At 34.8% G+C, this 27,932-nt stretch overlaps 2 protein-coding genes across 2 annotated transcripts in view; both read left to right on the top strand.

Moving 5' to 3' along the window:
* The first annotated feature begins 2,018 nt into the window (after positions 1 to 2,018).
* On the top strand, positions 2,019 to 6,205 carry emp3b (epithelial membrane protein 3b (MAM blood group)). Its single transcript, XM_030137920.1, has 5 exons — positions 2,019 to 2,530; positions 3,598 to 3,685; positions 5,121 to 5,223; positions 5,310 to 5,450; positions 5,598 to 6,205. The coding sequence occupies exons 2-5, from the start codon at positions 3,608 to 3,610 to the stop codon at positions 5,771 to 5,773; spliced, it is 498 nt and encodes a 165-aa protein (XP_029993780.1). The 5' UTR covers positions 2,019 to 2,530; positions 3,598 to 3,607; the 3' UTR covers positions 5,774 to 6,205.
* Positions 6,206 to 9,247: 3,042 nt separating this feature from the next.
* The window catches only part of zmynd12 (zinc finger, MYND-type containing 12), a 28,133-nt gene continuing 9,448 nt past the window's right edge, over positions 9,248 to 27,932 (top strand). The window contains exons 1-7 of the mRNA XM_030138096.1: positions 9,248 to 9,378; positions 13,640 to 13,760; positions 19,608 to 19,779; positions 21,416 to 21,585; positions 23,831 to 23,953; positions 24,082 to 24,178; positions 27,054 to 27,199. Coding sequence (XP_029993956.1) covers positions 9,248 to 9,378; positions 13,640 to 13,760; positions 19,608 to 19,779; positions 21,416 to 21,585; positions 23,831 to 23,953; positions 24,082 to 24,178; positions 27,054 to 27,199 — 960 coding nt within the window. The remainder of the gene's footprint in view (positions 9,379 to 13,639; positions 13,761 to 19,607; positions 19,780 to 21,415; positions 21,586 to 23,830; positions 23,954 to 24,081; positions 24,179 to 27,053; positions 27,200 to 27,932) is intronic.

Raw genomic sequence — 27,932 nt, 5'->3', positions numbered from 1 at the left:
TTGAGGATAGAAAAAAAAACATGTTATTTTAAGTTATTTTGCCTTCAAGCCCTGTGGTTCAAGTGAGTACTTTTACTCCAATACTGTGCCTAACTACACAAATTAAATTTAGTTTAGTTTATTTTGAATATGCAACAAAACAAAGTAATCCTACTTAGTCCTTATAAATGAAACAGATCATAAGAAAACAAAACAAACAAAAACCTATACATATACATGAAAACAAAGTATGACTTGATTTGCACTTTCGAAAAGGAGTGGGAGGAAGTATGAATGAGGTACCTATGTACTCCACTACATCTCAGAGGGAAATATTATATTTGTAGTCCAATACATTTGTCTGCAGTTGTGCTATATTTGAATGTTTGCATTAACCTGTAGGTTCAAGTGTTCCTTTAGGATCAGCATTCCCTACTAGGGGGTCATGACCCCAAAGTGGGCCACAGACTCATTTCAAGTGGGTCATGAAGTATGTAGTTTCTTTAAAAACAACAACTTTAAAATAACTTTTTACAGCTTTCAATGCACTCTGATGTTAGACTTTTATCTTGAGAGACGTGTCAAAGTCTGCAGGACCTGGTGGTTATTACGGATGTTTATAGGTGAGATGTTGCGCAAAAATGAACTTACATGAGATAAACACAGATTTACAAACACTAACAATAAATACATCCAAGTCAGAAGTATAATATTAAAATGGAAATATCAATTACAACCAAAACAGACACTGTTTGCACTTAATTTTTTTTAAAGTCATAGTTAATTTGTACAAATTTGATCAAACAGTCATGTTCTTCATTCAGCGTTTGAGTCATGTGTTTACATTGTTTACAAAAAGCCTCACAATGACATGGAACATGTTTTCAGCCCAACTTGTGAAAAACATGTGTGCTCAAATGGAATTCTATAAAACTGGGTTACAACTTTGGAAAAAATGGGTCCCAAACTGAAAACCACTGCTTCAAGAGATGAGGAAATTCAGTGGTCTACCAAACTCAAGTACACATTAAAGGCACTTGATATTTATTATTTAACTGTTGTTTTTCAAGCAAGAGTAAGGTATATAAGATATAGTAAAGTAAAACAAACATACTATACTGTTGTTTGAAAAAAGGAACAGTTAAATAGTATTTAAAAAGAAAACACAACAAACATGATCATGCATTTGAGTATTTATTTTTTTACTCCACTACATCTCTGAGACAAGTATTGTACATTTTACACCACCACATTTGTCTCACAGCTTTAGTTATGTTTCATTATACAGCTTTTCATTCTCTTCTTTTCCTGTGAAAACCACATAACGTGTTGATCTTATAGAATATGATGCATTACTGTAGATTTAATAACTCAACAGAATGCAAGGAAGTCAAAAGAGCAAAACATTAAACATCCGCAGCAGTAAAATTAATCCAGAAACATCATATATATATATATATATATATATATATGTATATATATATATACACTTCAAATTTTCACACTTCAAGTACATTTCACAGGAAAAAAATCAAATTCTTACCAAGTCTAAAGAGTAACTTTTCAGTGAGATATAAGAACTTATTTTTAGACAATAGATCTGGAAAATGTTATTTCAAGAGTCTTATTTGATTTGTTCCATTTGCAGATGTTTTTTTTTTTTGCTTGAATTCAAGCAAAAAAAAAAAATCTGCTAGTGGAACAAGTGAAAATTATCTTGGAAGGATTTCTTGAAATAAGATTTTCAAAATCTATTGTCTGAAAATAAGTTCTTATATCTCACTGAAAAGTTACACTTTAGGTGAAAAACACTATATAAATCGAATCCCTTATTATTATTATTATTATTATTATTATTATTATTATTATTAGGTGATGATGTCTTATTTTAAGTGTGATGAGATATTTTGACTAGAAATGAAAAAAATACAGTAGGTGAGATACTGATTTTTTCTAGTGTTGACTGTGATTGTAAGTTTTACTGCATAACTTTCACTTGCAGAGGAGTATTTTTACAGTATTTTTACTTCAGTCGAGGATATGAATACCTCTTCCACCGGCTATTTCTATGTTCTGACCCGCCCTGATGTTTTCTCTCTGACCAGTGCACACGTATAACTCATTTTGTTCCACAGCAAACATGAGCTATGTCACATCTGTGTGTTTTATTCCTCATATCTGCTCGATCCAGAGTCAGATTGTGAATGGATGAGGTACAGCAATATGCTCATTAAGTGTATTCCGAGGGGACTGTTTACCGAGGAGGTCTTTTCATGTGGTTTTATGTGCTTCCAATGGCCATGGGTGGGTCTCGCTTGAGTCTTTTTTGGATGGTGATGTTGTACTGAGGGATTTCGAGCACAGAGCATAAGGGAGCTCTGTTCTGCGCAGAGGAAATGGGCGTTCTCCTTGGAAAGTTTGGATGGAGAGCTAAAAAAATAAGGGGGGTGTGGCAGTGCTAGAAAGCTGAGGACCACCAAGATTGGCTCAGTGTTGTAGAGTAGTACTACGACGGCGACGATTGGGTTCAGAGAAACGAGCAACACCCCAGGTAAGTGGAGATATACTTGACTTTTTTTGGAAAATCAATAAGTATCATAGGATCATTCTAAAGCGCATACATCAGGTTTTCATTTATCAGGTTCTGAAAATAACCAAAGAGCATTATTTTTTAAATTTTAAGCTCACATTTTCTGCTTAGTTGCATAAAGATAAGTCTTTTTAGAAAAAAAATAGTGTGTATATGTTTGATTGCTGCTTGTGTGACCCACTGAATTCCTAATCTACTTGTTTTTTTCATCATTTTAAGCCTTTTTTTTAAATTGATATTGAATTTATCTTTCATTCATTTTTTTTTTTTGTTTTTTTTTTTTGATGATGGATGTAATCTAGTGTAATGACATAATGATTGATGGTAATCGTGACTCCACCGCCCACCCATCTGGACCTCTCCTACAGAGATAAAGATCCACATGGACAATTTCATCCTGTCTCATTACCGTCCTTTGTTTTTTATTTCCCCCACTTCATGTCCTTTTACTGGAAACTCCAATTTCTGTTGCTAGGGTTAGTGTTAGGGTTAAACTAAAACTACCCCTAACCCTTACCATCTACAGCCACAAACAGCTCTGTGAAATCATAGGCTTTTCTTCAGACTTTAAATTAAACTTTTAAAGTAGAGCAACTTTAATGAAACCCAGATTTACGATGAATTACAGAGCAGCCATTCAGATGACGGAGACTTTAATTGGATAAATATTTTGGCATCATTTAGATTTCAGTCGACACACCCTGCAGGTTTTCTGCATGTTTGCAAAGTTCTACAATCATAACACTCCAGCCGAGTAATGAGAAGTTGTAGAAATAACTCAATGTGCTCTGTTTTTGAAGTGTGGTCTCAGGTTCTTATGTAACACAGACTTTACTCTGTTCACCGACTCAGAGTTTCCATTTCATGTTTCAAGGCAAAACAGGAAAATTCCCCTACAGTGAAATTCAGTGTGGACTTGATAAACATGTTTAATTGGTCACACGTTGCTGACAGGTCACACGGTGCTGACCTGTATGTTGGGTGTTGCTGTTGGGGAAGTCTAAAAAGTGATTTGTTTGTTGTTGCAGGAAGTTGAAAATGGCGTACCTGCTTATGTTTGTGACTCTGTTGCATCTCATTACCCTGGCCATGTTGTTCATAGCAACCATGGAGAAGGTAGGAGTCCCAGTCAGGACCCAGATGAGTAATTATGTTGATGATGATGATGATGATGAAATTCTTTATTCAATCACTACATAATACAACCACTGTCACCACTACAAACATTACCAACAGGTTAGTGACTGAAAAGGCCCAGACAGAGGTATAATGTTTATATATAGCCTGTCCTATGTAACAAATTAAACTACCCAGCCTTCAATATGGGTAAAAGAAAAAAACAAAAATGCAAACAAACAAGCAAAAACATAAAGAAGTGAAACTAAACCAAAAAAAAAAACAAAAACATAACAGAAAACATAACCCACCAAATTAATGGTAATTTAATGTAGAGTAGAAAATAAATTATTTACTTATTACCTCCGCCAAGGAGGTTATGTTTTCATCGGGGTTTGTCTGTCTGTTAGCAAGATAACTCAAAAAGTTATGGATGAATTTTCATTAAATTTTCAGGAAATGTTGATACTGGCACTAGGAACAAATGCTAAAATTTTGGTGGTGATCGGGGGGGCATTTTTTGTTTGTTCATCTGTCTGTTACCGGGATAACTCAAAAAATTATGGACGGATTTGGATGAAATTTTCAGGAAATGTTGATGATGGCACAAGGAACAAATGATTAAATTTTGGTGGTGATCGGGGTGGGGGGTGGGGCACTGATCTGCCTTGGTGGAGGTCTGGGCTCTCTGAGTGCTTTTCTAGTTTGGCTATTTGTTTGTTTGTCTGTTAGCAAGATAACTCAAAAAGTTATGGACGGATTTGTATGAAATTTCCAGGAAATGATACTGGCACAAAGAACAAATGATTACATTTTGGTGGGGGTGGGGGGGTGGCACTGATCTGCCTTGGCGGAGGTCTGCGCTCTTTTAGTGCTTTTCTAGTTAATTATTATATCTTAACAATTGTACCCTTCAAAAATTTCCCTACATACCATTTTTTAAAAAAACAAAAATGAGCTCAACATTCATTAAATCATTCCATACTTTAATTCCAACAACACATATACACCTTCTTTTAGTCTCTTTTCTAGCTTTTAGTACAACAAATTTACAGACATCTCACAAATCATATTTAGACATATTTAGACTGTGTTGAGAAGAACCTTCGTAAACAGACAGGGAGTAACTTTAATTTTGCCTTATACATTAATTTGTTTGTTTATTTTGAGCATTTACAGAATACATGCAAATTTGAAATTCCAAAATCATTCATTTACACTCGAAAAGGAGTGGGAAGAAGAAAACTTATTTAATCCCACCCCCATTGTTATCATCAAATAACTTAACCTAACATTATTTGGATTATTAACATGCATTATTTGATTATTTTATAGTACACCAAATCATTAAATTTCATAGTATGAGATGTTCAGTTTAACCATATTATTCAATAAGTGATTTATCTGTTGTTGTTGTTTTTTTATTTCTTTAAAGTCCTGGTGGGTGTGGGATGGGACGGTGAGCTCAGACTTATGGTACAACTGTAGGTTTGACAACTTCACAGGAACATGGCTGTGTGCATCTTCTAAGGAAACTGGTACCCACTAATTTCATTAACCTTAAAAGTCTTTAGTTTTTACAGGTCTGTCATAAATGTAACACTTTCCTCTGTTTCTTTCTCAGAGTGGCTTCAAGCCGTGCAGGTCCTCATGGTCCTCTCGGTGGTCTTCTCCTCGGTCTCCTTCCTGGTCTTCCTGGGTCAGCTCTTCACCATGTCTAAGGGTGGACTCTTCTACTTTACTGGGCTCTGTCAAATCTTTGCAGGTAAAAATGAAGTGAAAAAATGTTCCTTTGACATGATGGCATGTTTTGTGAATGTTTACAAGCACTGCATGCATCTTGTCCACAACTGTCCTTCTTATGAATGAAAATGATTCTGAAATATTTATCATTTTTGTGTTTTTTTTTCAGGTCTGACAGCCTTTTCTGCTGCTGTCATCTACACATTACACTATAAGGAAATCCTTCAAGACTCCAGAGAACTGACCTCGGGACGGTTCGGTTACTGTTTCATCCTGGCCTGGGTGTGTGTCCCACTATTACTGTGTAGTGGAATCATATACATCCACCTGCGAAAGAAAGAGTAACAACCATTGACATCTTTTTGATCCAACATCATATCTGAGTTTTCTGAGGTTAAGATCATTGCTCAACATTACATGATTTGTTTCTGTACTACAAATAAATGCATATTTGGAAAATCAGGGCATCAATCTGAATCCTTAATAAGATCAAATACTTGCACAAAACGCTCCGCCAATATTTTTTTTTTATCGTTATTTTTGCTGTAACAGGTTAAAAGTTAAATGCCAAAGCTGGTGAATTGCTTTTCTCTGTTCAAATTGTTTTAAAAATGGTATTTTTGTACTTTTGCTTAAGCTATTTATAGAATATATTTAGTAGGCTATTTGCTCCAAATAAATGCAACAAATAGCACCAGAAAATGTGTGAGACTTATGTTAAGTACTGTTAGTCTGCTGTTATCATAATAAAGTTCACATTTTATACCAAATGGCATCTCAGCTATTTTATTTTGTATGTTTCCTATATTTATTTTATATCATGTTAAGTTGTTTTTTAACAGAAACAGTGCTGTGCAAAAGTCTGAGGCCACCATTATCTTTGCTGTTTTTGAGGGGTGAAATGAGCATACATATTCAGATATAAGTGAATACACAGAATATGTACACAGCCTTAAAAGACACTCAAAAAACTGAACTAAATAGGTTGCAAAGGTTCAAGTGACCATTTAGTTCAGTGGTTCCCAACCTTTTTTGGCTCGCAACCCCAGTTTAACATCACAAATTTCTGGCAACCCCTGACATTCAAAACAGAGACTTTTTTTTTGCTAAAATTAATTTGTTTTGATCATGTAATAGTTTACTATACTACGTTGCAAATAAACATTAATTTTAGACAACATTTAGGCTATATAATGTATATTATTATGGACAGAGGTAGAAAAGCCAGGTGTAGATTACTGCACAAAGTGAGAATTTTATTTTCCTTGGTCAGGATATGTACAGTCAGTCCAGCTTGGATTTACAAGGCTGACAATTAATACTGAACAAACTAGAAGCACTCGGAGAGCGCAGACCTCCGCCAAGGCTGATCAGTGGCCCCCCCCGTGGGCCCCCCCCACGCCAAGGAGGTTATGTTTTTGCCAGGGTTTGTTTGTTTGTTTGTTTGTTTGTTTGTTTGTCTGTCTGTTTGTCTGTCCGTTAGTGTGCAACATAACTCAGAAAGTTATGGACAGATTTTGATGAAATTTTCAGGGTTTGTTGGAAATGGGCCCCCCTGTGGGCCCCCCCACCCCCAATCACCACCAAAATTTAATCATTTCTTCCTTATCCCATTTCCAACAAACCCTGAAAATTTCATCCAAATCTGTCCATAACTTTTTGAGTTATGTTGCACACTGACGGACAGACAAACAGACAGACAAACAAACAAACAAACCCTGGCAAAAACATAACCTCCTTGGCGGAGGTAACAAGAACTAAAACTATGAATTATTAAAGACCTGCAGCATTGAAAGCGACCACAATGAACATTTGAAAGACGCACGCAGTCACATGATCAGGTCAATCAACATATGCCCTCTCAGATATTATATACTGCATTTTACTTGAACTTGATTTTTATTAGGAAAAGTGTGTGGTGTTTTAATTCTAATGAAATATATACTGAATCCTTGAAAACATTTTATGTATGTATGTATGTATGTATGTATTATCAACTACTAGAAATTTTAGGCAACCCCGTTTGATTTCCAGGACATGATCACAAGGTTGAAAAACACTGATTTTAGTGTGAACTCTGACCCCATGAAGAAATGCAGCACAAACAGTAAGAAACATCTGACATTTGTTGAACAAACCCTAGTATAAAAGACCAGATAATTAATGTCATATATAGGGATGTAACGATTACTGGTATAATGATAAATTGCGGTAAAATTCCTGATGGTTAGTATTACCGTTTAAATTCTAATTATCATGATAACCGTGTTTGATTACCGCACTTTGAAAACTCAGGGTACTGTTCATTTCCTGGAGAAGCAGCAGCATTCCAGGCGCAAACACTTCTGTTTTTCTATATTCTTATTCTTAGTTTTATTTTTGATATCTGCTTCTTTTAACTGTTTGCACCAACAGAACCAAGACAAATTCCTTGTAATGTAAAAAATATTTGGCAATAAATCTGATTCTGATTCTATCTATCTATCTATGGTAAAATTGAGTAAAATTGTGGAACAAATTGTGTGTGGAGATAAAACAAATATCAAACATAATTCAGTTTAAAAAAAGATATGAAAAATGATTATTGAGAGGTACAGTATTTAATAATGACAATAAGGACTGTTTGTTTATGGATGATGTTGTAGTGATAAATATGCTGTAATTATTGAAGATAATGGTTGAATTGTTGAGTCTGTTTGTATGACTGGACTGCCATGATCATATTGTTGGGTGTAATTCAGTTACTGCATTATGTATTTGTTGTTTTTTGATGTTAAAATTAGGAAAATATTATTGTTTGACTCTTGTATCAAGTTAGTGATAAAGGTGTAAAAGCATTGAGGGGTAGGATTAAATAAGTTTATACTTCTTCCTACTCCATTTCGACCATGCAAAATTCAGACTTGTATGTGCTTAGAGATAGATTCTGTCCATTTGAATGTTTTATTTTGTTTTGTTTTTTTTGTTTTTTTTGCATGTTCGAAATAAATAAATAGATCAAATCAAATCTATCTATCTATCTATCTATCTATCTATCTATCTATCTATCTATCTATCTATGAAAAAGAAACTCAAACAACTCAAACTTGATATGGAAAATGGTCAAACAGTGGCCATAAGGTGACATCTTTAATGCACATTTGTATATTTGTTTACATGTTAATACTTTAATGTTTCTGCCAACAGAAAGTACATTGTGGCTATTATTTTATTTTATTTATTTATTTATTTATTTAAAATACAACTTGGTTAAATTATTTCAGTGTGTGTATAAGTACTTTTTGAACATTTTGAGCACAATTTCAACAATATCGCGATAATAATGATAACCGTGATAATTTGGGTCACAATAACCGTGATATGAAATTTTCATATCGTTACATCCCTAGTCATATATCTCATATTGTCTGAACAAAAGGGTTCAAGATTTGTTAAGTGCAAAGGGTGGGGGGGTGTCACTAAATTCTACCACTTTGTTTTAAAGAAGCTGTTTTTTCCCTAAAACTTTTTCACTTCTGTACATACTTCACATATATCCAGCTCAGATCTTAATACAAAAACTGGAAATACATATGTGTCATTAGAACTCTACTAAATCAACAAAGCTCATGTTGGAGTAGGACTTTTACTCAGTATTGTTTGTGTAGCCAGTGGTTCAGCTATTGTGAGGCCTTTACGTGCAGGAGCTGTCGTTTCCAAGGCGACAGTAAACTCAACAGCTAAACACAGACAGCTAACATAAAACTTTGTTTGCTAATTAGAAAAGTTACAACGGTCGTGTTTTTACTTATCTCATACCGTCTTTTTAGGTGGAATATAATGGAAACGCAACAAAAGCCAGTATCTAAGATAATTCCTCTGGCTTTACCTAAAGGAACTGAAAGGTTTTGTGAACTTTGTCAAAAAAGAGCTTACCTGGAGTGCACCGGCTGTCACGTCACATTTTATTGGTGAGTTAGCTGTGGCATGTTTAGATGCTAATCAGTGCATGTTAATTAGCTACACTTTGTTATTATAAACAAAGTGTTTTCACATTATAAACAGGGAAACTGTAGAAATATTACCTATACTAGTCAAAATGGTTCTTTGGTTATAGCTATACAGTGTGTGGTCAAAATGTGAAAATGTTTGAATTAAGGAGTGAAATGGTTTTACTCTCAAGAAAAAAAAAAAAAAAGTTTGTTGCTGAGCTAAGCTAACCTCTAAACCAGGGGTGTCAAACTCATGTTAGTTCAGGGGCCACATTCAGCTAAATTTGATCTTAAGTGAGCTGAACCAGTAAAATAATAACATAATAATATATAAATAAGGTCAACTCCAAACTTTTATCTGTTTTAGAGTAGAAAAAAGTAAATGTACCTTATGAAAAGGTTTACATCTACAAACTATCCTTTCAAAAGATGTGAATAACATGAACAAACTGAAGAAATAAGTATAATCTTAACAATATTATAATAATATATCATAATAATATATAATATAATAACTTACAGATCACAGTGGATCTACAAGTAGTAGTAGTAGTAGTTTATTTCGAGCACATAGAATCATCAGATAACAAAGAATCATACAACATGGTCAAAACAAATAAATAAATACAATTTTTTTGCACTCGAAAAGGAGTGGGAAGAAGTATAACTTATTGACTCCCACCCCCTTTTTACAAACTAATAATCAAACTAGATCCGCCTCCTTTGCTTTGTTAACACACATTTTCCTCTGTATATTTTTTTTACAATAACACAAAACATCCACAAAAAACATTCATATACACTTTGTTTTTAGTCACCTCACACACAATCAGATTTGCAATAATCAACCGTTTTCAATATAAACTATAATATACATATCCACCTCGAATATTTACTCCAAATACAATGATCAATAAATATGTTAGTATCTTCCTATCATGATAACCAATTAACTATAGTATCTTATTTTATGCGTACTTCTAATGTTCTATATTTTGTTATTATAGTGGATTTATACATCCTTTTAAATGCACAGATTGAAGAAGACATTTTTAAGTTTTAGAGTGGAAAAAAACGTAAATGTACCTCATGAAAAGGTTTACATCTACAAACTATCCAGTCAAAAGATGTAAATTACATGAACAAACTGAAAAAATAAGTGTAATTTTAACAATATTATAATAATATATAATAATGATATAATAACTTACAGATCACAGTGGATCTATAAATACACAAAGTATTTAGTAACAGGCAGAATACTGTTAAAATTGTACTTATTTCTTTGAAGACATTTCAGGTTGTTCATATTTGTTCAGCTTATTCACGTTTTATGCAAAATTGTACTTTGTTTTAGTGTAAATACATGAAAATATTGACATTTACAAGGAGAAAAATTTGGAGTTGTCATTATTTATATGTTATTATGATAGTATTTTAATGGTCCTGCCCACTTGAGATTGATTTGGTCTGAATGTGGAACCCGAAATGAAAGGATTGTTAATATCTTAGTGTAATTTTTGCATTTCACAAATTCATCCTAAGGGCTGGACTGGACCCTTTGGCAGGCCAGATTTGGTCCCGGGGCCACATGTTTGACACCTGTGCTCTAAACACTGTCAGTATATTTAAGTACATGCATGTGTTAAATTCCTTCTAGTGTAACATTTCTAAGATAAATCTATTATTAAAAAAATGTACGTAATCCTATGTACTTAGCTCATATTTCACCATATATCTTGAAAATATTAGATAACCAACAGTTTATCTTAGACAGTGTTAAAGTTAGCACATTTTATCTCTGAGGCTGATCATTTCCAAGATAGAGTTTTTCGGGCATAGGTCGGTAACCTTTGCAATCTAAAGAGCCAATTTAGGACAGAAATAGAAAAAACGAAACGGTCTGGAGCCAAAAGTTACCCTTATATTTTTCCTCAAAGTGGTGACTGTTTAAGAAGCTCTTTAGGATTAGTTTGGGGAGAATATGTGGAGAATAAATCAGAGTTTCAGTACATTTACAGAACTACAAAGAAATTACAGAACTAAAGAAAACAGTGATATTTGCCATTATTTTTGGTTTGCAGAAAAAAATCACCTGGTATGTGAAGGCTTTCTTTGCAATGAAGAACACAGACGAATACCTTCAATGTCATAAAGTTAAAAAGCAGTCTACTTTCACTACTATTAGGCTACTACTACTACTACTACTACTACTACTACTACTACTATTTTTATTCATTTGGAGTGCAGTTTACATTTTTACAACTGCCTAATGACAAAGTCACTTTATAGTTACGGAAATAATAGCAAAATTGTAAAAAAAAAAAAAAAACAAAAAAAAAAACCCGAAAACAAAGAGTATTGTTCATTTCTGTATGTTTTTTGACAAAGGCACATTGAACCACTGGAAAAGGGCCCAAGAGCAATATGTGGCCCCAGAGCCACAGGTTACCCACTCCTGTTATATGGTAAAACACCAGTGACACCAGGGGGACATTTATTTGTCATTTTGTTTTAATTTTAAAAAGTAATTTGTGTCATTCAGATACTATTGCAAAAAACTTATTTTCCATAGAGCTGGCTCATAAATGTATAATTGTAAGAAAAACATACTACTTTATTAATAAATTGTACCCCTGCCTTTTTGAAGTACAAAAGATCAGGAAAGAAAAATGGCCACTAGGTGGCAGCATTCACCATACTTTCCACTACAAAAATCCCATAGCACTTGGGCTTGAAGGCTGTTCATGTGACTGTGGCTGCAGGAGGGAGAGGAACAGCTGGATAAGAAATTAAAGCCATGGCTATTTTTCTTCATGTGACTGTGAAGGAATTACTGTCTTCTCCATAATACGAGGTGGTCAAAAACAGTCCATTTATCTACACTGACATTATGTTAGACTATGCCCAGCAAAGTAAAGGTGGACATGATTGCATTGACTTAATTACAGATCATAAGATAGTGCTCAGTGAAATCCTACTTGGCTCAGAGGAGTGAAGAGTAGCATGTGGTGACATCCTTCCCCATAGGGATTTAAGGGGATGAGCCACTAAAGCCAAGTCTATTTAAGGGAGCTTACAGCCACATATTCAGCTTGTTTTCCTCTGGAGAACAGTTCAGATTGAAAACGGCAGCATTGGGGGAAAAAAAAAAAAAAATTCTGTCAAATACAACTACTTTTTTGCATTTCTAAGCTGTACTTTAAATGTGCATGCATTTAACTTTCTACAATGTATCATACTAACATAACCTGGTGAATGGGTATGTGACATTCCAATCAGCCAAGTAAATGAATGTCATGTCTGTAATTAAATACAAAGTAGGCTACAGTGTGAGTTTACGTACTGCTCCTTTGCTCAAGAGACAAGTCAAGAGTAAGGATATATCTGTATTTTTGCAAAGAAAAAGGTTAGTCAGTGTTTTAAAATAGTTGTTAATCTACAGTGGGGATGGTTTATTGAAGAGTCTATGAGCTTTTCACAACATCTGACCTCTAACAAGACAAATCTTCACAATTTTTACACTTTGTACAGCTTACCTTTAGACAGGTTGATAAAGAAAGCTCACAGACAATAACATACACTGACTGTGAACTCAGACGCCCTCTTGAAATGTGTAGTCATACCATGGACTATTTTCTGGGCAAACACATGCAGACTATATGTCACTGCTACTGTTCGTGTGACGTGGCCAGATCACTGTCTTCTTTTGGCTTCTGTCTTGAGAAACACAAACACACCAGCAAAAAAAACCAAAACATGTGCTCATCACTCAATAAGATGGAAAAAAAGAGAAAAGAGAGGAAGAAAAATGCATGGAGACTCAAGCCAGAAGTGTTCAGAAGAGGAGAGCCAGATGAGGAAGATTACAGACCACTTATGTAACGGCATACAATTTAGTATAGCCTCTGTGCACTCCGATGGTATTTTAATTTTTTTTTTCTGATTCTATAGAGACTTTGGGTTAGAAATGTGAAATGAATCCAAACCAGCTGATCTGTTTTTGACTATACTTTGCTGTTACATCAGTGGATGATATCATACCTGCCCTGGCATGTGACATCAACACAGTTCTCCTCTGAAAACTTCTCTGAAGCAATATAGAAGGATTTCTTATTATTGACTCCTAAGCATAGGCAATCGTTTTACTATTTTTACTGAATTTCCAGAAACCAAGATTTGAGTATGATCTATAGTTGAATTCCTTGTCATATATTTTGATGTTTTTATTGTCCCTCAGCGATGAAGACCACCAGCAGGCTGACTGGGTGGGGATCCATGAGAGGATCTGTCAGCTGCTCATTCCCATTCGCACCCAAACACTCAGTCAAACTGGCCGTTCTGAAATCCTGTATAAAAAGGTGAGTATGTATGAAATGTGATCTAACAATGGGTCAATATATAACTGAGGAACTTTTGAAATCCATGGGATATATCTTGCATAGCCTATATCTTTATTAAAAGTAAAAAAAAATAATAATAATAATGTTTTTTATGTTCATTATGACCATGTCTTTATAAGTTCTATAATTATTTAATTACGGAAACAATCACTTATTATAAATGATTAATAAATAACTAATAAATGACTGGATATACTAAAATATCAACTAAATAACGGTCTGAATTTAAAAACAACTACCTTCTAATTAGTTAAACTGTAATAAAATGAGCTTATTCAAAATTTTTTGGATTGTGTTCTTTTTATTAAGTTGAGATAATCATGACAGATATTTCTTTTTTGGTAATATATCAAATTTTATATGGAAAATAACAAATTGTATCTGTGTCCGAGAAATCATTTTCATTTAAGTTACCCATGACAAAACCACTTCTCAAAGAAGTGTGTTAATTCCAGATCACATGACTTGCTTCACATGATGTCATTTCCTCCTGAAGAAAACACTGGCAAGACTCCAAGATATGTTCTTGTCCTCTTTCTTAGTTATGTCATATAACGTAGTATGTGAGTTAAATGTGTATGTATCGCACTCTTACATCAACAGCCCTACTAGATTATCTTTATAAATAACTTTCAGTTTCAATTTTACTCAATTGTATATATGATATTTAGAGGAATCTTTCTGTAAAAATGCTCTGTGGTGTTATGGTTATGCTGATTTTAGGCCTGAAAACAGTAAAAATGTCAACTATACCTGTCAACTATGTTACCCTGTAAAGGGAACTCAAAAAGTCCCTCAGTTATATATTGACCCCAATAATAATGCACCATTATCTAAATAGTAATATTTCAAAATGAGTAACAGATCATTTCACAAACAACTGGCAGATTTCATTCAAATTTAAACACGACACTGGGCCTTAATCACAAATTGGAGTGAATTATTTTTTACCGCTTTCCATGAAACGATCGTGACAATGTGATTTATTCTTAATAGATAAACTGGTACTCAGTATGTAATCATTACACTTGGTCAGAGATGATTATTGATGTGTACAAATAGGAATAAAAAGAGGAATGTGTCTGAAAACAAAATTATTACAACAGTGTATAAACAGATTTTCTCTTCATTGATTTGTTCTTATTTTGTGCTGATGCATTGATTTCTGCGATTCAAAAATGTTTTCTTATTTTTGCTCTTAAATGAATGGTCTAGGTTATAGTTATCTATATAGCTAAAAAAAATTCCAGTTGACAGCAACAAGTGTTACGTTTGCGGAATGTAAAGAAAATCCATATTATTATCATACCATCATTGTATATTTTAGATTAGCTATAATATTTGGATAATATTCTTGGGCTAAAGAAATACTATTACTCCAGTAATCCTACATAAATCTATACATTTAAAGATTTTAGATGATATTGTATGTGAAGTGTCTGACTGTGCGTTGGTCAGTTCCTCCAGTTATTCCTAAAAGAACAACTTAAGCAGTGAAGTGCACAAACTGTTAAATAAACATAAATAGAATAAACATGATTTTTCAATGCATCAGCACTGGTTTTACAGGAGGATCAAAAACCCAGTAATGGAAAACATCTGGGATGCTGTAAATGTCATATAAACAGAGGGACACTCAGTAACTGAAAATAACACAAAAATGGTTTGACATGAAAATTGATGCAAAAAAGCACCTTTCCCAAGCCAAGTGCTCCATGATGACAACTGGAGGAAGACAAATAGAAGTTTCCTTGTAGCTTATTTTTGGAGGCATCTCTCCAGTTCTTGGCCGTGTATCAGAGATTTTGCACACGACACAACACCTGCTGTGATATAGTGTTTATGGGTAAATTAATCAATCATCAATCAATCAACCTTTATTTATAGAGCGCTTTTCATGCACAGATGCAACACAAAGTGCTTTACAGAATTACAAACAATTACACAATAAAAACAGAAAAACAATTACAAAGAAAACTCCTCCCTCCCACCCTCCATACTAGACACGCACACACACACACACGCCCACACACTTACACACGCACGCACACGCACACAACAGGGAGACATGGCATGGCACTGAGGATCAAGGAAACGCCACCTTTGGGGCCGTCCACACTGGGAGGAGCCGCAGGCCGTGCCATCGGGGGGACCAGCACCCAGGCCCCCCGACTCAGACAGACAGGTGGACCCCCACATCGAAGGGAGGACCCCCAGCCAGCCGGGCCAAAGGGACCCAAGGACAGTACCCCCACTAGCAGACCAGACACAGCTCCCAGTGTGGAGGACCCCCCTGAGGAAACACTGGTGTTAAAAGCTAAAGACTAAGCATAACATAGGACTAAGAGAATAAATAAAATAAAATAAATACAGTACCAAGAGTAAAATACGTAAGATTATAAATAAAATAGAATAGATAAAATATCAGTGATAAATAAAATAAAATAAGAACTAGAAGAGTTTAAAAAATTAGTTAAAAGCCTGATTAAAAAGGTGTGTCTTTAATCTTCTTTTAAAAATAACAACAGTCTCTGCAGTCCTGAGGCTCTCCGGCAGGCTGTTACACAGGTGGGGGCCATAGTGGCTAAATGCTGCCTCACCGTGGGTTTTTGTTCTGGGTTTTGGTATGGTTAAAAGGCCAGTGCCGGAGGACCTCAGGGTCCGCGAGGGTTGATATGGTAAAAGCAGATCAGATAAATAGGAGGGCGCAAGTCCGTTAAGACATTTAAAAACCAGCAAGAGAACCTTAAAATCGATAAAAAAAATTAATGGTAAACAAATGGACACATTCCTCAAATGTATGTGTATGATCATCACATCCCTCTGCTGTGGCTCACTGTTGGTCCTTCTGATGATGCTACATTTAAATATACACAGATTTGTATCTTCTTCATCTTGTGATCTGTTTGCTGTTGCGTATTTTACAGAGGAAACTCCTTAAGTCAATAAATATGTAGTTTTTAATTCATTGTTGCGATCAAGCAAGTGTTTCAATTCACATACGATTCATTACACAAACTATTACCCAAATGAACACTTCATATAAACTTTGTGTTGAAATCTTAACCCATAAGGACCCAGTGTGACATTTGTGGCAGTTCCCAAATGAAATTTTCATCTATATTTAACTGTCCTTAAGTGGTTTATCACCATTTATTCTAATATTATCTTCTGTGTTTTGTGTTGTTTTTTTTTTCTTTTTGGGAAAATCAGGTATTTTCCAACATTTAATTCACTGATCATGTAGATGTTCATAAAAGCTTAGAGTAAAGTTGAGGGTTATTATGTCACAAATAGAGAAAACTGAAGAAAAAGTGAGTTTTTCAGCAAAATCTATCAATAAGTGAACATAAACCCAGTGTCTCCATCCACTGTCATTGATCCAACTCCATGGGTTTTACTGGTAAATCAATGTTAAAGAAGATGACGGTGTTTCCCAGAGCCTCTGAACATCCAAATGGGTCATATCTGATGACCATGAAAGGATTACAAACTGCATTTTACACCAATTATTTACATGGATTAGTGGATTAACAGGGATTAAACAGTTTAAATCAGTAGATGATTTTGGTAGATTGTGGATGTTTGGGTTTTTAAGGGTTAATGTGAATAATATGATCAGTAAATAAATGACTTGGAGGAAATTAGTCGAGTTAAAGTGCAGTGGTAGAAGTGTGTAATTTTTGACATTTGGTTCATGCTTCATCATGCAAATGTTTAACTGAACTATAGTCAGCACGCTGCTAAAGTAAAAGTATGACTTTCTCATTACAACAAACCCATAGAGCTGGGGCTGTTAGCATTAGCCATTAGCCAAAGATGCAAACAGTATATTAACTAGTCACATGTGTAGTAGAATATTTGCTGCATCCGGAGCTGACATCCCTTATATTTTCTCCTTATTGAACATTAAAAGAAAATTTTAAAAAAAAGTGTTGCATGAGGCTCAGTGTGTTCACCTCCCTGAGCTCCTCCTACAGGTCATTCTACATCTGTGGGGGGGTCAAGACAGAAAAAGGAGCAGTCACAGTTTTGGTCTGAGTGAGGAATGACCAAGAATGACCCAGCAGCAGGTCTCAGGTCAGGTTTCATGTAGGCTCTTAGGAGGTCAGGAGTTAACACTCTCTGGGCTGTAAGTGATTATTAAAAATGTAAAGTGTATTCTAAACAGGCTGGGATCCAGTGAAGTGCTTTTAAAGCCGGAGTGACGTGTTCCAAGTGTGGACAAAAGGGGCCGGAACAGTAGGTTGTTCTTGAAAATGGGGGAAACATGGAAAGAGAGAAGTTACATTAAAATCAAACAGCTGTGTTAAAGTTAAAATGAAAAAGCTGTTTAACTAATACTTCTATGAGGGCCAGTAATGACTCTGTAGTCACTTCACAGACTGTTTTCAGAGCCTGTTTCATTGATAAAGTGATTAAAGGTTTGATGTGACTACAGTAATCTACAGCCCTGCGATGTGAACTGGTGACACGTCCAGGGTGTACCCCGCCTTCACCCATAGGCAGCTGGGATAGGCTCCAGCAGGATAAAGCGGTTCAGAAGATGACTGACTGACTGACAGTGGTCGATACAATATAATGTTAACACAGAGCTGATCGTCATTAATAATAATAACTGCCAACCCTGTGGTGATTGGAGGACCCGCTCTATCCTCCTGAGCCGCAGCCGCCCTATTAAACCTATTAAAGCCTTCATGTTTTATGAAAATAAACAAAGCAAGGACTGCCTGGAAGATGCTGATGCAGACGCGCCAAAGGTGTCGGCGTGAATGTGGTGAAGTTGATGTAGGCCATTCACATATATTTTGGAAATGTCCATATATAACTGTGTTTTGGAACATGATTGGGGACGTACTGTACCATGTGTTAAGTTATTCAATTCCACTGATTCCTGATGTTCTATGTCTTTGTAACTTTCAGGACACTACAATTTTTAAAAAGGAAGAATATTTGGTTAAAATACTCTTCATAGCTGCAACCATTCCATCAAAGGACCAGTAGATATCCACAATTGAAGAAATATTTCTAATAGAAAAATTAACACACAGACTGAGACTGCACAAACCACAACTGGATAAAAAGTGGAATAAATGGACTAATTTTACACAAAATCTATAGACTCGCTGATTGTTGCTACCTGGGCACATTGTTTTCTTTTGTACTCATTTGTTCTCTTGTTTGTCTGTTCTTTTTTTTGTTTTGTTTTTTTGGTTATTATAATTGTCCATAAAACTCAATAAAGATTTAAGTTACAAAAAAAGAAAATAAACAACATTTTTAAAAGTTAGCTAAATTTAAACACGAGGGCAAGATTGTTAGCTTAAAAGTTTCGGCATGGTAGTTTTTTGAGAAAAGAAAACTATACAGAGTTTACGGGAAAACACCCTTTTTGCCGTAATTACACAATTATTAAAATGGTTTTCCAATTAACTAACATATACTATTAAGAAAGGGACCATATATCTTGATGAAAATGTACATTTTATAACTGCTACGCAATGAAAAATGATTTTTTTTTTTTTTTTTACATGTATTTGTCCATGACGGGTGGACATATTTTGTGGTCTGCTTGTACTTGCCTACAGTCTACTTAACATATTGAATATAAAGTTAAATAGAAAGTCTCAAGTTTTGTTTTTTTTTGTCTGAAAGGCACCTTACTGTGATATTGACCCAAGTACAACTGTTTAATTCCTGTATGCTGCTGTGTTGTAGATTCCTGGAAAGGGCATTAGTTTATGATTAATTAATCTACAGTTGGGATAGCATAACCTGATATATCGGGCCTGGGTTTATGCTTAGACGGAGCTGATCACCATTTGCAAATCAGAGGCCGAGAGGAAAATAGCAGAGGGGAAACATCAGGAGGCTCTACCTGCCGCCCAGTTTTTCCTTCGCTGCTCCACTGACGTCAACGGCCCCAGCGCAGTTCAACTGGTCCCTGCGTACCTACTGCTGGCTGAGGCCAACACTGGTGAGGAACAACGACAAAATGGTCTCAGCACATACAGATTCTTTAAAGGTGTCATTAGAGAGGTTAAACCAGTGGTTCCCAATCTTTTTTGGCCCGTGACCCCATTTTAACATCACAAATTTTTGACGACCCAAGACATTCAAAACAGAGAAATTTTTTTGCTAAAATTTATTTGTTTTTGATCATGTAATAGTTTGCTGTACTATGTTGCAAATAAACATTAATTTTAGACGACATTTAGTCTATATAATGTATATTATTATGGACGGAGGCAGAAAATCCAGGTGTAGATTACTGCACAAAGTGAGAATTTGATTTTCCTTGGTCAGGATATGTACAGTCTGTCCAGCAGTGATTTACAAGGCTGACAATTAATACTGAACAAACAACAACTCAAACTATGAATTATGAAAGAGCTGCAGCATCTGAAACCGACCACAATGAACATTTGAAAGATAAACAGTACCACAGTGCTTCAGTTTCAGCTTCACAGTTTGTCATGTCTTTAATGGATTGGGATTGTCTCTGTCAATTCACTATTTTTAGTAGTAAGTTTTAATTTTTTTATCAATTACCAGAAATTTCAGGTGATCCATTTGAATTTCAGGTGACCCCACGTGGTGTCCCAACCCCAAGGTTGAAAAACCCTGGGTTATGCGTTATATTCACCTAAAAAAAAATTAGATATATCGTTAGCGGTTCCACGTTCTATGCTACTTGGCAGCCATTTATCTGCTTTGTAGAAGGTATGGTAGCTATCAACATATAATATCTGTGTACCCCCCCCACCCCCCCCCTTTTTAATTATTTGCCTATTTATTTATTTATTTTCTTTCTTCCCCTTTATTTTTATTTATGTGTATGTGAACTTAGCAATATGCACTTGTGTATGAACATACAGTCGCGGAAAAAATTATTAGACCACTAAAAGTCATCAAAAACAATGGTGATGCAATCAAGTTCTAACTCCTGTGTGTATCATGTGACTAAAACAGACAGAAAGGAAAACATGGAATGCCTAAAAGCACTGTTTTTGTCACTACAATGCCATAGATATTGATATAAGAACTGAAGTGATTTTGGATATATATCAGCTCTGAAATTAAACTCTTATGAGATATTTTTGTTATCATTATATTTGTCCAAACAAATGTACCTTTAGTTGTACCAGGCATTAAAATGAACAAGATATTGAAGAAAACTAAGGGGGTCTAATAATTTTTCCCATGACTGTATATTCTGTCAGGCTGTATATAAACTTAATGAGGGTCCAGTACTTGGAGTGGGTGGGGGGAACCTGATATGACACTTTCATGTTAAAGTTGTATGTTTCTTGTTATATAGAAGAATAGTCCTTTAGTGTCATTGTAACATGTAACATGTACAGCGAAATTAAAAAAAAAAGTGTCAGTCAGTGCATAATAAAAAAAACAACACAGACACAAACACCACATAATAAATAAATACAGAAACAAACACACAGCCATTCATTCTGTCATTGCACGATCCCATCACTGTATATATGTGTTGTGTTAGAGATTGTTTTTTATATATATTTGAGAATATAAAGATCCTGATCCAAAAAATAAAAAAGCATAATTAAATGATTGATGTGGTTCTGTATGTGTATGTCCAGGTTTGGGAGATCTAGTTTCAGCGATGGAGTTTCTATCCCAGGCTGAGTGGGTGGTGTTGAAGAGCCCAGACTGCGGTCATGAGATCCTCCACCGGCTGCACAGGAGCCAGGGCCGCCTCCACACTGCGTTAGGATACCTGGAGTCAGCGCGGAAACACTTTGCAAATGATGTGCGTCATAGTTTTGACCAGATGTAGTATTAAGGATATGAAGGCTTTTTAATAATATGGTATAATGACCCAAAATGTACCCAACTGGAGGAGTTTCAGTGCTTCTAAGGTTTTTTATAGATCAGTCAGAGGTGGGAAGTAGTTTTGAGTGACTGTTCAGTTTTTCATCACCTTCCTGTGCAGTGAAAACCACTTACCCCCTTTTATTTATGGATCAACAAAACCTGTCCCTCTTCCTTCTTAACCCATAAAGACTCAGCGTTACTTTGGTGGCAATTCCAAGAATAGTTTTTTTCTCTATATTTAACTTAAGTGATTGGTTACCATTTATTATAATTATATCCTCTGCATTTCGGTGTAAATTAGGTGTTTTCCTATATTTAATTCACCGACCATGTAGATGTTCATAAAAGCTCACATTAAACTTTATGGTTATTACATCAGAAACAGAGGAAATGCAAGAAAAAGTGACTTTTCCAGTGAAATCTATCATTAACTGAGCATAAAGCAAGTGTTTCCATCCACTGTCATCGATCCAACTCCATGGGTTTTACTGGTGAATCAATGTTGTAGAAGGTGACAGTGTTTCCACGGTAACTACGGAGCCTCTGAACATCCAAATGGGTCATATCTGATGACCATGAAAAGATGACAAACTGCATTTTACACCAATTATGTACATTTATTGATAGGATTGATGATTAATGGATCAACAGGTATTAAACAGGTTCAGTAGATGGTTTTGGTAGATGGTGGCTGTTTGGGTCTTTATGGGTTAAGCTAAATAAATGTTAAAAACCCTCTGGAAAAAACATCATCACACAGAAAACGGGCCTGTTTTTCTGAGCTCATGAAAAATGAATGTGGTTTTCACAGGACAGTGATGCTACAAACATATGACAGTCCTCTAGACCAGGGATGTCAGATATACAGCCAAAACCGGCCCACCAAGGTGTTCAGTCTGGCCCTCTGGATGAATTTACATGGTGCAAAAATTACACAAAACAATATGTATTAAATAATACATTTTTCAGGTCCAGATGATGAAACTTTTACTATTTTGTGTATTTGTAGATCCACTCCAATCTGTAAATTGTAATGTACATGTGTAAATAATAAGGTGAGGCATAATATTGTTAAATTCCAGGTTGTTCGTGGTTGTTTGGGTTATTCACATTATGTGTGAGAGGATAGTTTGTAAATATAAATATTTTCACAATGTAATTTTAGTATTTTTGCACTAAAATTAGAGGGAGCACTCTGGAGTTGTTTTATTTCTAGGTCATTTTGCTGTTATTTTACTTTTATTTTATTGGCCTGCTTGAGATCAAATTGGGCTGTTTGCGACCCCTGAATTAAAATGCGTCCATCTTAAAAATGTCAGAAATGATGTCAATCCACTCCTCCACTGTAGGTTTTTGTAGTTTTAGCCACTGTCTTGTTATGACCTAATGCCTTTTATACCTCGATGTTTAATGTGACTGTTGATGAAGTCGATATTTCTAATATCTTTTCGAGAATGCTATTCTCCTCTTTTAATATGGAAAATAAATTCCCATCCTGTATGTTATCAGATATATGGCGACCCAGAAACATCAGCTTCAGGACCCATTTATTTATTTAGAACATGCCAAGAAACAAAACAAAGCAAAATAAGACAAAAACAAAACATTTAAATGAACAGAATCTATCTTCAAGTATGTGCAAGTCTGAATTTTGTGTGATCGAAAAGGAGTAGGAAGAAGTATAAACTTATTTAATCCTACCCCTCAAGTGCTTTTACACCTTTATCACTAACTTCATACAAGAATCAAACAATACATTTTTCGTAATTTTAGCGTTCAACCACAACAAATACATAATGCAGTAATTGAATTATACACAACAGTTAGATCATGGCAGTACAGTCATACAAACCCTTACGTTTTGGAAAAAGTCTGATCTATAGCAATACAATGCAACAGTGCTTTCTCAACAATGCTTTCTCTTCAGTAAGGGTTTGAATGCATGCCCTTTACTCGTAGTGGAGAATTGTTACAGTATGATATAAGTACTTTTACTTAAAGAAAGGCTGTGAGTACTTCTTCCACCACCAGCAACATCAGCACAATAGGTGGTGTTTAATTTTCACCTCGTAGACTATAGGATGGCAGCTTTACACCTTTCCTATAATGTGTGACTTCTCGTATAACATAAGAGTGTATCTTAACGTAGTAATTAAACGTCTTCCCTCATATTCTTTCAGATTTACCACGCCTCTGAGGAATACGGAGCAGACAGCATCATCAGCTGTGAGGGTTATTTTCTTTTGGCAAGTGTGTTTGTGAAAGAGGGGAAGATGCCCGTTGTTCGTTCATTGTACTCGCAGGTAAAATACAACACTTATATTATGCCACACATGTATTATTTTGGCCACAGTGTTCACACATCGTTCTGCTTGTTTTTTTGGGTTTTTTTTTTTTGTATATTTCTCTGTTTTCTTGCTTTTTTTTGCAGATTGCACAGACCTGGCATTCTCATCTGACAAAACTCTTGAAGTCCCACGTGGAAAATGTGCAGAATCCTGACGCCATGCTGTGGGAGGCCTCACTCAGTGCGTATAATTTGTCTATTGAGATATTATTTATTAATGTGAATAACCTATTGAGGTGATTGCTTTACTTTCAATACAGTTATAAGTAAACTAATCACATTAAAATACACAATGACGATAAAAATAATGAAAAGTTTTGTGGGTTTTTTTTTTACACTTTGTTTTTTTTAGTTATTTATCATTTTGTCATACAGAACATAACAAACAACAATCTGCAAAAGATAATAGTCACAATCTAAAAATAATGAAAGGTTTTTGGGATAATTGCAGTCACTCAAGTACAGAACAAATGATCTGAATAAAACAAGAACAGCTGGAAGTAATACGTGACAGAATTACATTGAAATTCTCTAAACATAAAAGTGAAGGTTAAATGTATTGAAAAAACATGCATAACAAAAACCTTTAATTATGTTCTGTCTTGTTTTGGTTATACACCTAAAAGCTGCAAAGTGAGTATAATACAAAATTGTGCGTTAATAATAATAATAGGAATGATGATAATTAGAATATGTAAGAGATATGTAGACGAGAGATGTAAGAATAAAGTAAGTGATGTGACTTTATGTGAGTTTGTACAAGCTAAAAGTAAAAAAAAACTCTACAATATATTTTCATTAATTCATATTTTGCAGACAGAACTCACTGTGACTCATGTTTATTTTTCTACATCATGAACGGAGGCTTTCAGCTCACAAACAGAACAAATATTCATACGTAGTTCATATGTTCATATTGTGTGAAAGTGTTGGAGAGATAAAAAAAATTAAAGTGGGATATGAAAGATGTGAATAAATATCAATCGACATATTTAAACATGAATAAATGCATACGTTCCATTGAAGTCAATCATGGCGCGGACTCAACACCAGTCCATCATTTGCTCCTCCCACCGAACGGATGAGAGGTCTGTCAGCGTATCACTAAAAAAATAAGGTCAGCACTGCTATATTTAGCTGAGCTGTCTTGCTGTGCAATCCGAACGCTAAACCCCAGATTTACAGCAGCATGCTTAGTGCAGACCGGAGACCACTGCTGACACATCTCTGTCTACGCAGCATCCACGCCACGGCCACTGCCCTACATATGATGCTAAGCCCGTTAGCTTCAATGTCATTGACCCTGGATGTTTACAGTAAAAATGTATTGTTTGGAGCAAATGGGAAGGAAGTCCACACATTCAGAGGATGCAGCAGTTATTTATTGGACCTGAAAGAAACTGAAATTAAAACTAGTGATAAAATCATAACTTTAACTGAAAAGTCTAATAAAAAGTAATAAAAAGGATCTAAAGTGATGTTGGCGTTTGAGAATAAATTGACTTCAGTACAAACATAGGTAATACATTCTTTTATTCTTTTTTTAAATTCTCTTTTTATTGAAAGAAATTAGGTTTTTACAAACGTAGAAAAAATTTACAGATACACATAAACTATATGCATCCAGAGAGTGGGTGTAAAAAACCAAAACATTTACAGCAATATTGTTAATGTTGTTTATATGTATACAAATTGTCACATCCTGTTAATATTGTGTCTTCATATTTTATGTCTCATTTTTAATCTTTATTTTACTTGGCTCTTTATCTTACTTTTGTGTAATTTTATATTCTTTTTTTTAATCTTATTTTTAGTTTTTGTAATTTTATATTAGCTCTATTCTTGCTTTCTGAAGTATTTGTGTTTTATCAATATGGTTGCAATAACTGGAGTAGCACACAATGACAATGAAGTCTATTCTATTCTATTCTGTTCTGTTCTATTCTACATTCTTTCATTAAGTTTCTATCAGTCAAGACTGTCCTCATTAATATCTGAAAACCAAAACTAATTCAAAAGCAAAACAAAACAAAAAAAATCTAGAACTAGTCAATTCCATAAAATAAATATAAAAAATACCTAGACGATGCTAACCTGTTAGCTTAAATGTAATTCTCCATGGATGTTTACAGCTGAAAAGTATTGTGGGTAAATGGGAAGGATGCTCACACCATCCAGAAGATACAAGACACTAAAATGAAAACTAGTGGTGAAAAAATAGTTACAATAACTGAAGTTATGTCCCGTGAAGTCCACTTTTTCTTAATGAAAAGGATCTAAAGTGATGATGATGGATAGTTGTTAAAGTAAGAGTTTATTTTACTTGGAGCTGTTCTTTTTTTAGCCAATTCAGTTGTTCTATATTTGAATTGTGCTTAGTTATCCTGTTGTTTTATTGATTTGCTTTCTTTCGTTTCACCCAGGCCACTGTAGATTTATTATTTATTTACTAAATTCATTATTCTTATTACCAGCTCTTTCCTGCATTTCTTGTTATTTTATTTTATATTTTCTACAGTTCTTGTGCAATAATCCTCTGTTCTTACAATAACAATGCAATATTTATTCAGTACTTATTCAAACACAAATGTACAATTTTTTATAGATTTTCGTACATGTACAAACTGTTAATATTGCTGATATTCATAGATATACATACTGTGAATTCTGTTAATATTGTAAATATTGTGTCTTCATATTTTATGTCTATTTGATTTTTAGTTATATTCTTATTTTACGTTTGTTAAATTTTATATTGTATTTTTCTTATTTTATACTTGCTCTATTCTTATTTTCTGATGTACTTTTTTTTTTTAAATTCATATTATTTGTACTGACTGGAGTAGCATTCCCAATTTCATCGTGCACACAATGGCAATAAAGGCTATTCTATTCGATTCTGCAAAAATTATGCTAAAATCAGGCCTTTACCTCAGTATAATATGATACAAAACTTCACATTAAATCTGTTGTGTTTAGTGTTCATTCATATCATTCAAGTGTAAAATGTTTACGTCTACTTTAATATACTTTATGTCCATTTGTTGTCCCATCAGGTAAAACCCAGCAGGTGGAGGTGGACAAGACGTTGACCGCTATCTTAGAGTTCGTACAGTGTGACGTCATAGCGGACCTGGCCCAGGTCGTGCTGGTGGCCCACAGTCTGTCTATGCTCTGGTTCTTGAGAGGAGACTCTGTGAAGGTGAGTAGCGTGACTGAGGTGGTGTTTGACACAGTGACACAGTTGCACAGCGTCTTCAGAGAGTCGTCTCAAGACAGGATTACGTCTAATTGGTTTAGCTGTAAAGATAAGATTTAGCGGACGATGATGTCTGTGTTGACACCGTGACTCTGGTTGACAGTTTTCTTTGTCAAGACACTGCTTATAAATGAACCCATAAAGACCTAGTGCTACTTCTGTGTCAGTTCCCACATGGATTTTTTCTCTGTATTTAACCTTTCTTCTTTTTTTTTTTAATCAATTTTTTTAAAATTTATTTTCATTGTGCGCCTCCAAAAGTAGAATACAAAAAAAAAAGAAAGAAATTCACTAGACACAATCACACACAATCAATAGATGCTTTTGGTCGCCAGTGGCTGTTTGGGTCTTTATGGGTGAAAGATTATATATGACCTTTCACCTGCTATACAATATATCTGCTCTGCATTCAAGCCCATATGTAGCCTGAGATCCTCAGAATAGAGGACTCTTATCTGTTCCTGAGGTGTGGCTGAAAACTAATGTTACAGAACATTCACAGGCTATAGAATGAACTGCCTGAGGAAATCAGGCCAGAGGAGCCAGAGAGTGACACTTAAAACATTTGTCTTAAAACATACTGCACTGATTTTACTTTTATTGGCCTACTTTTACGGCTTTATTTATTTGTAGTATTGACATTCCAAATTATCAATCACAGGAGAAGTCAACTGCA

The sequence above is a fragment of the Sphaeramia orbicularis genome, chromosome 7, assembly GCF_902148855.1.
Source record: "Sphaeramia orbicularis chromosome 7, fSphaOr1.1, whole genome shotgun sequence".
NCBI classification, from domain to species: domain Eukaryota; kingdom Metazoa; phylum Chordata; class Actinopteri; order Kurtiformes; family Apogonidae; genus Sphaeramia; species Sphaeramia orbicularis.
The sequence above is the reverse complement of the archived record's forward strand: the minus strand, read 5'-3'. Positions and strand labels throughout refer to the sequence as shown.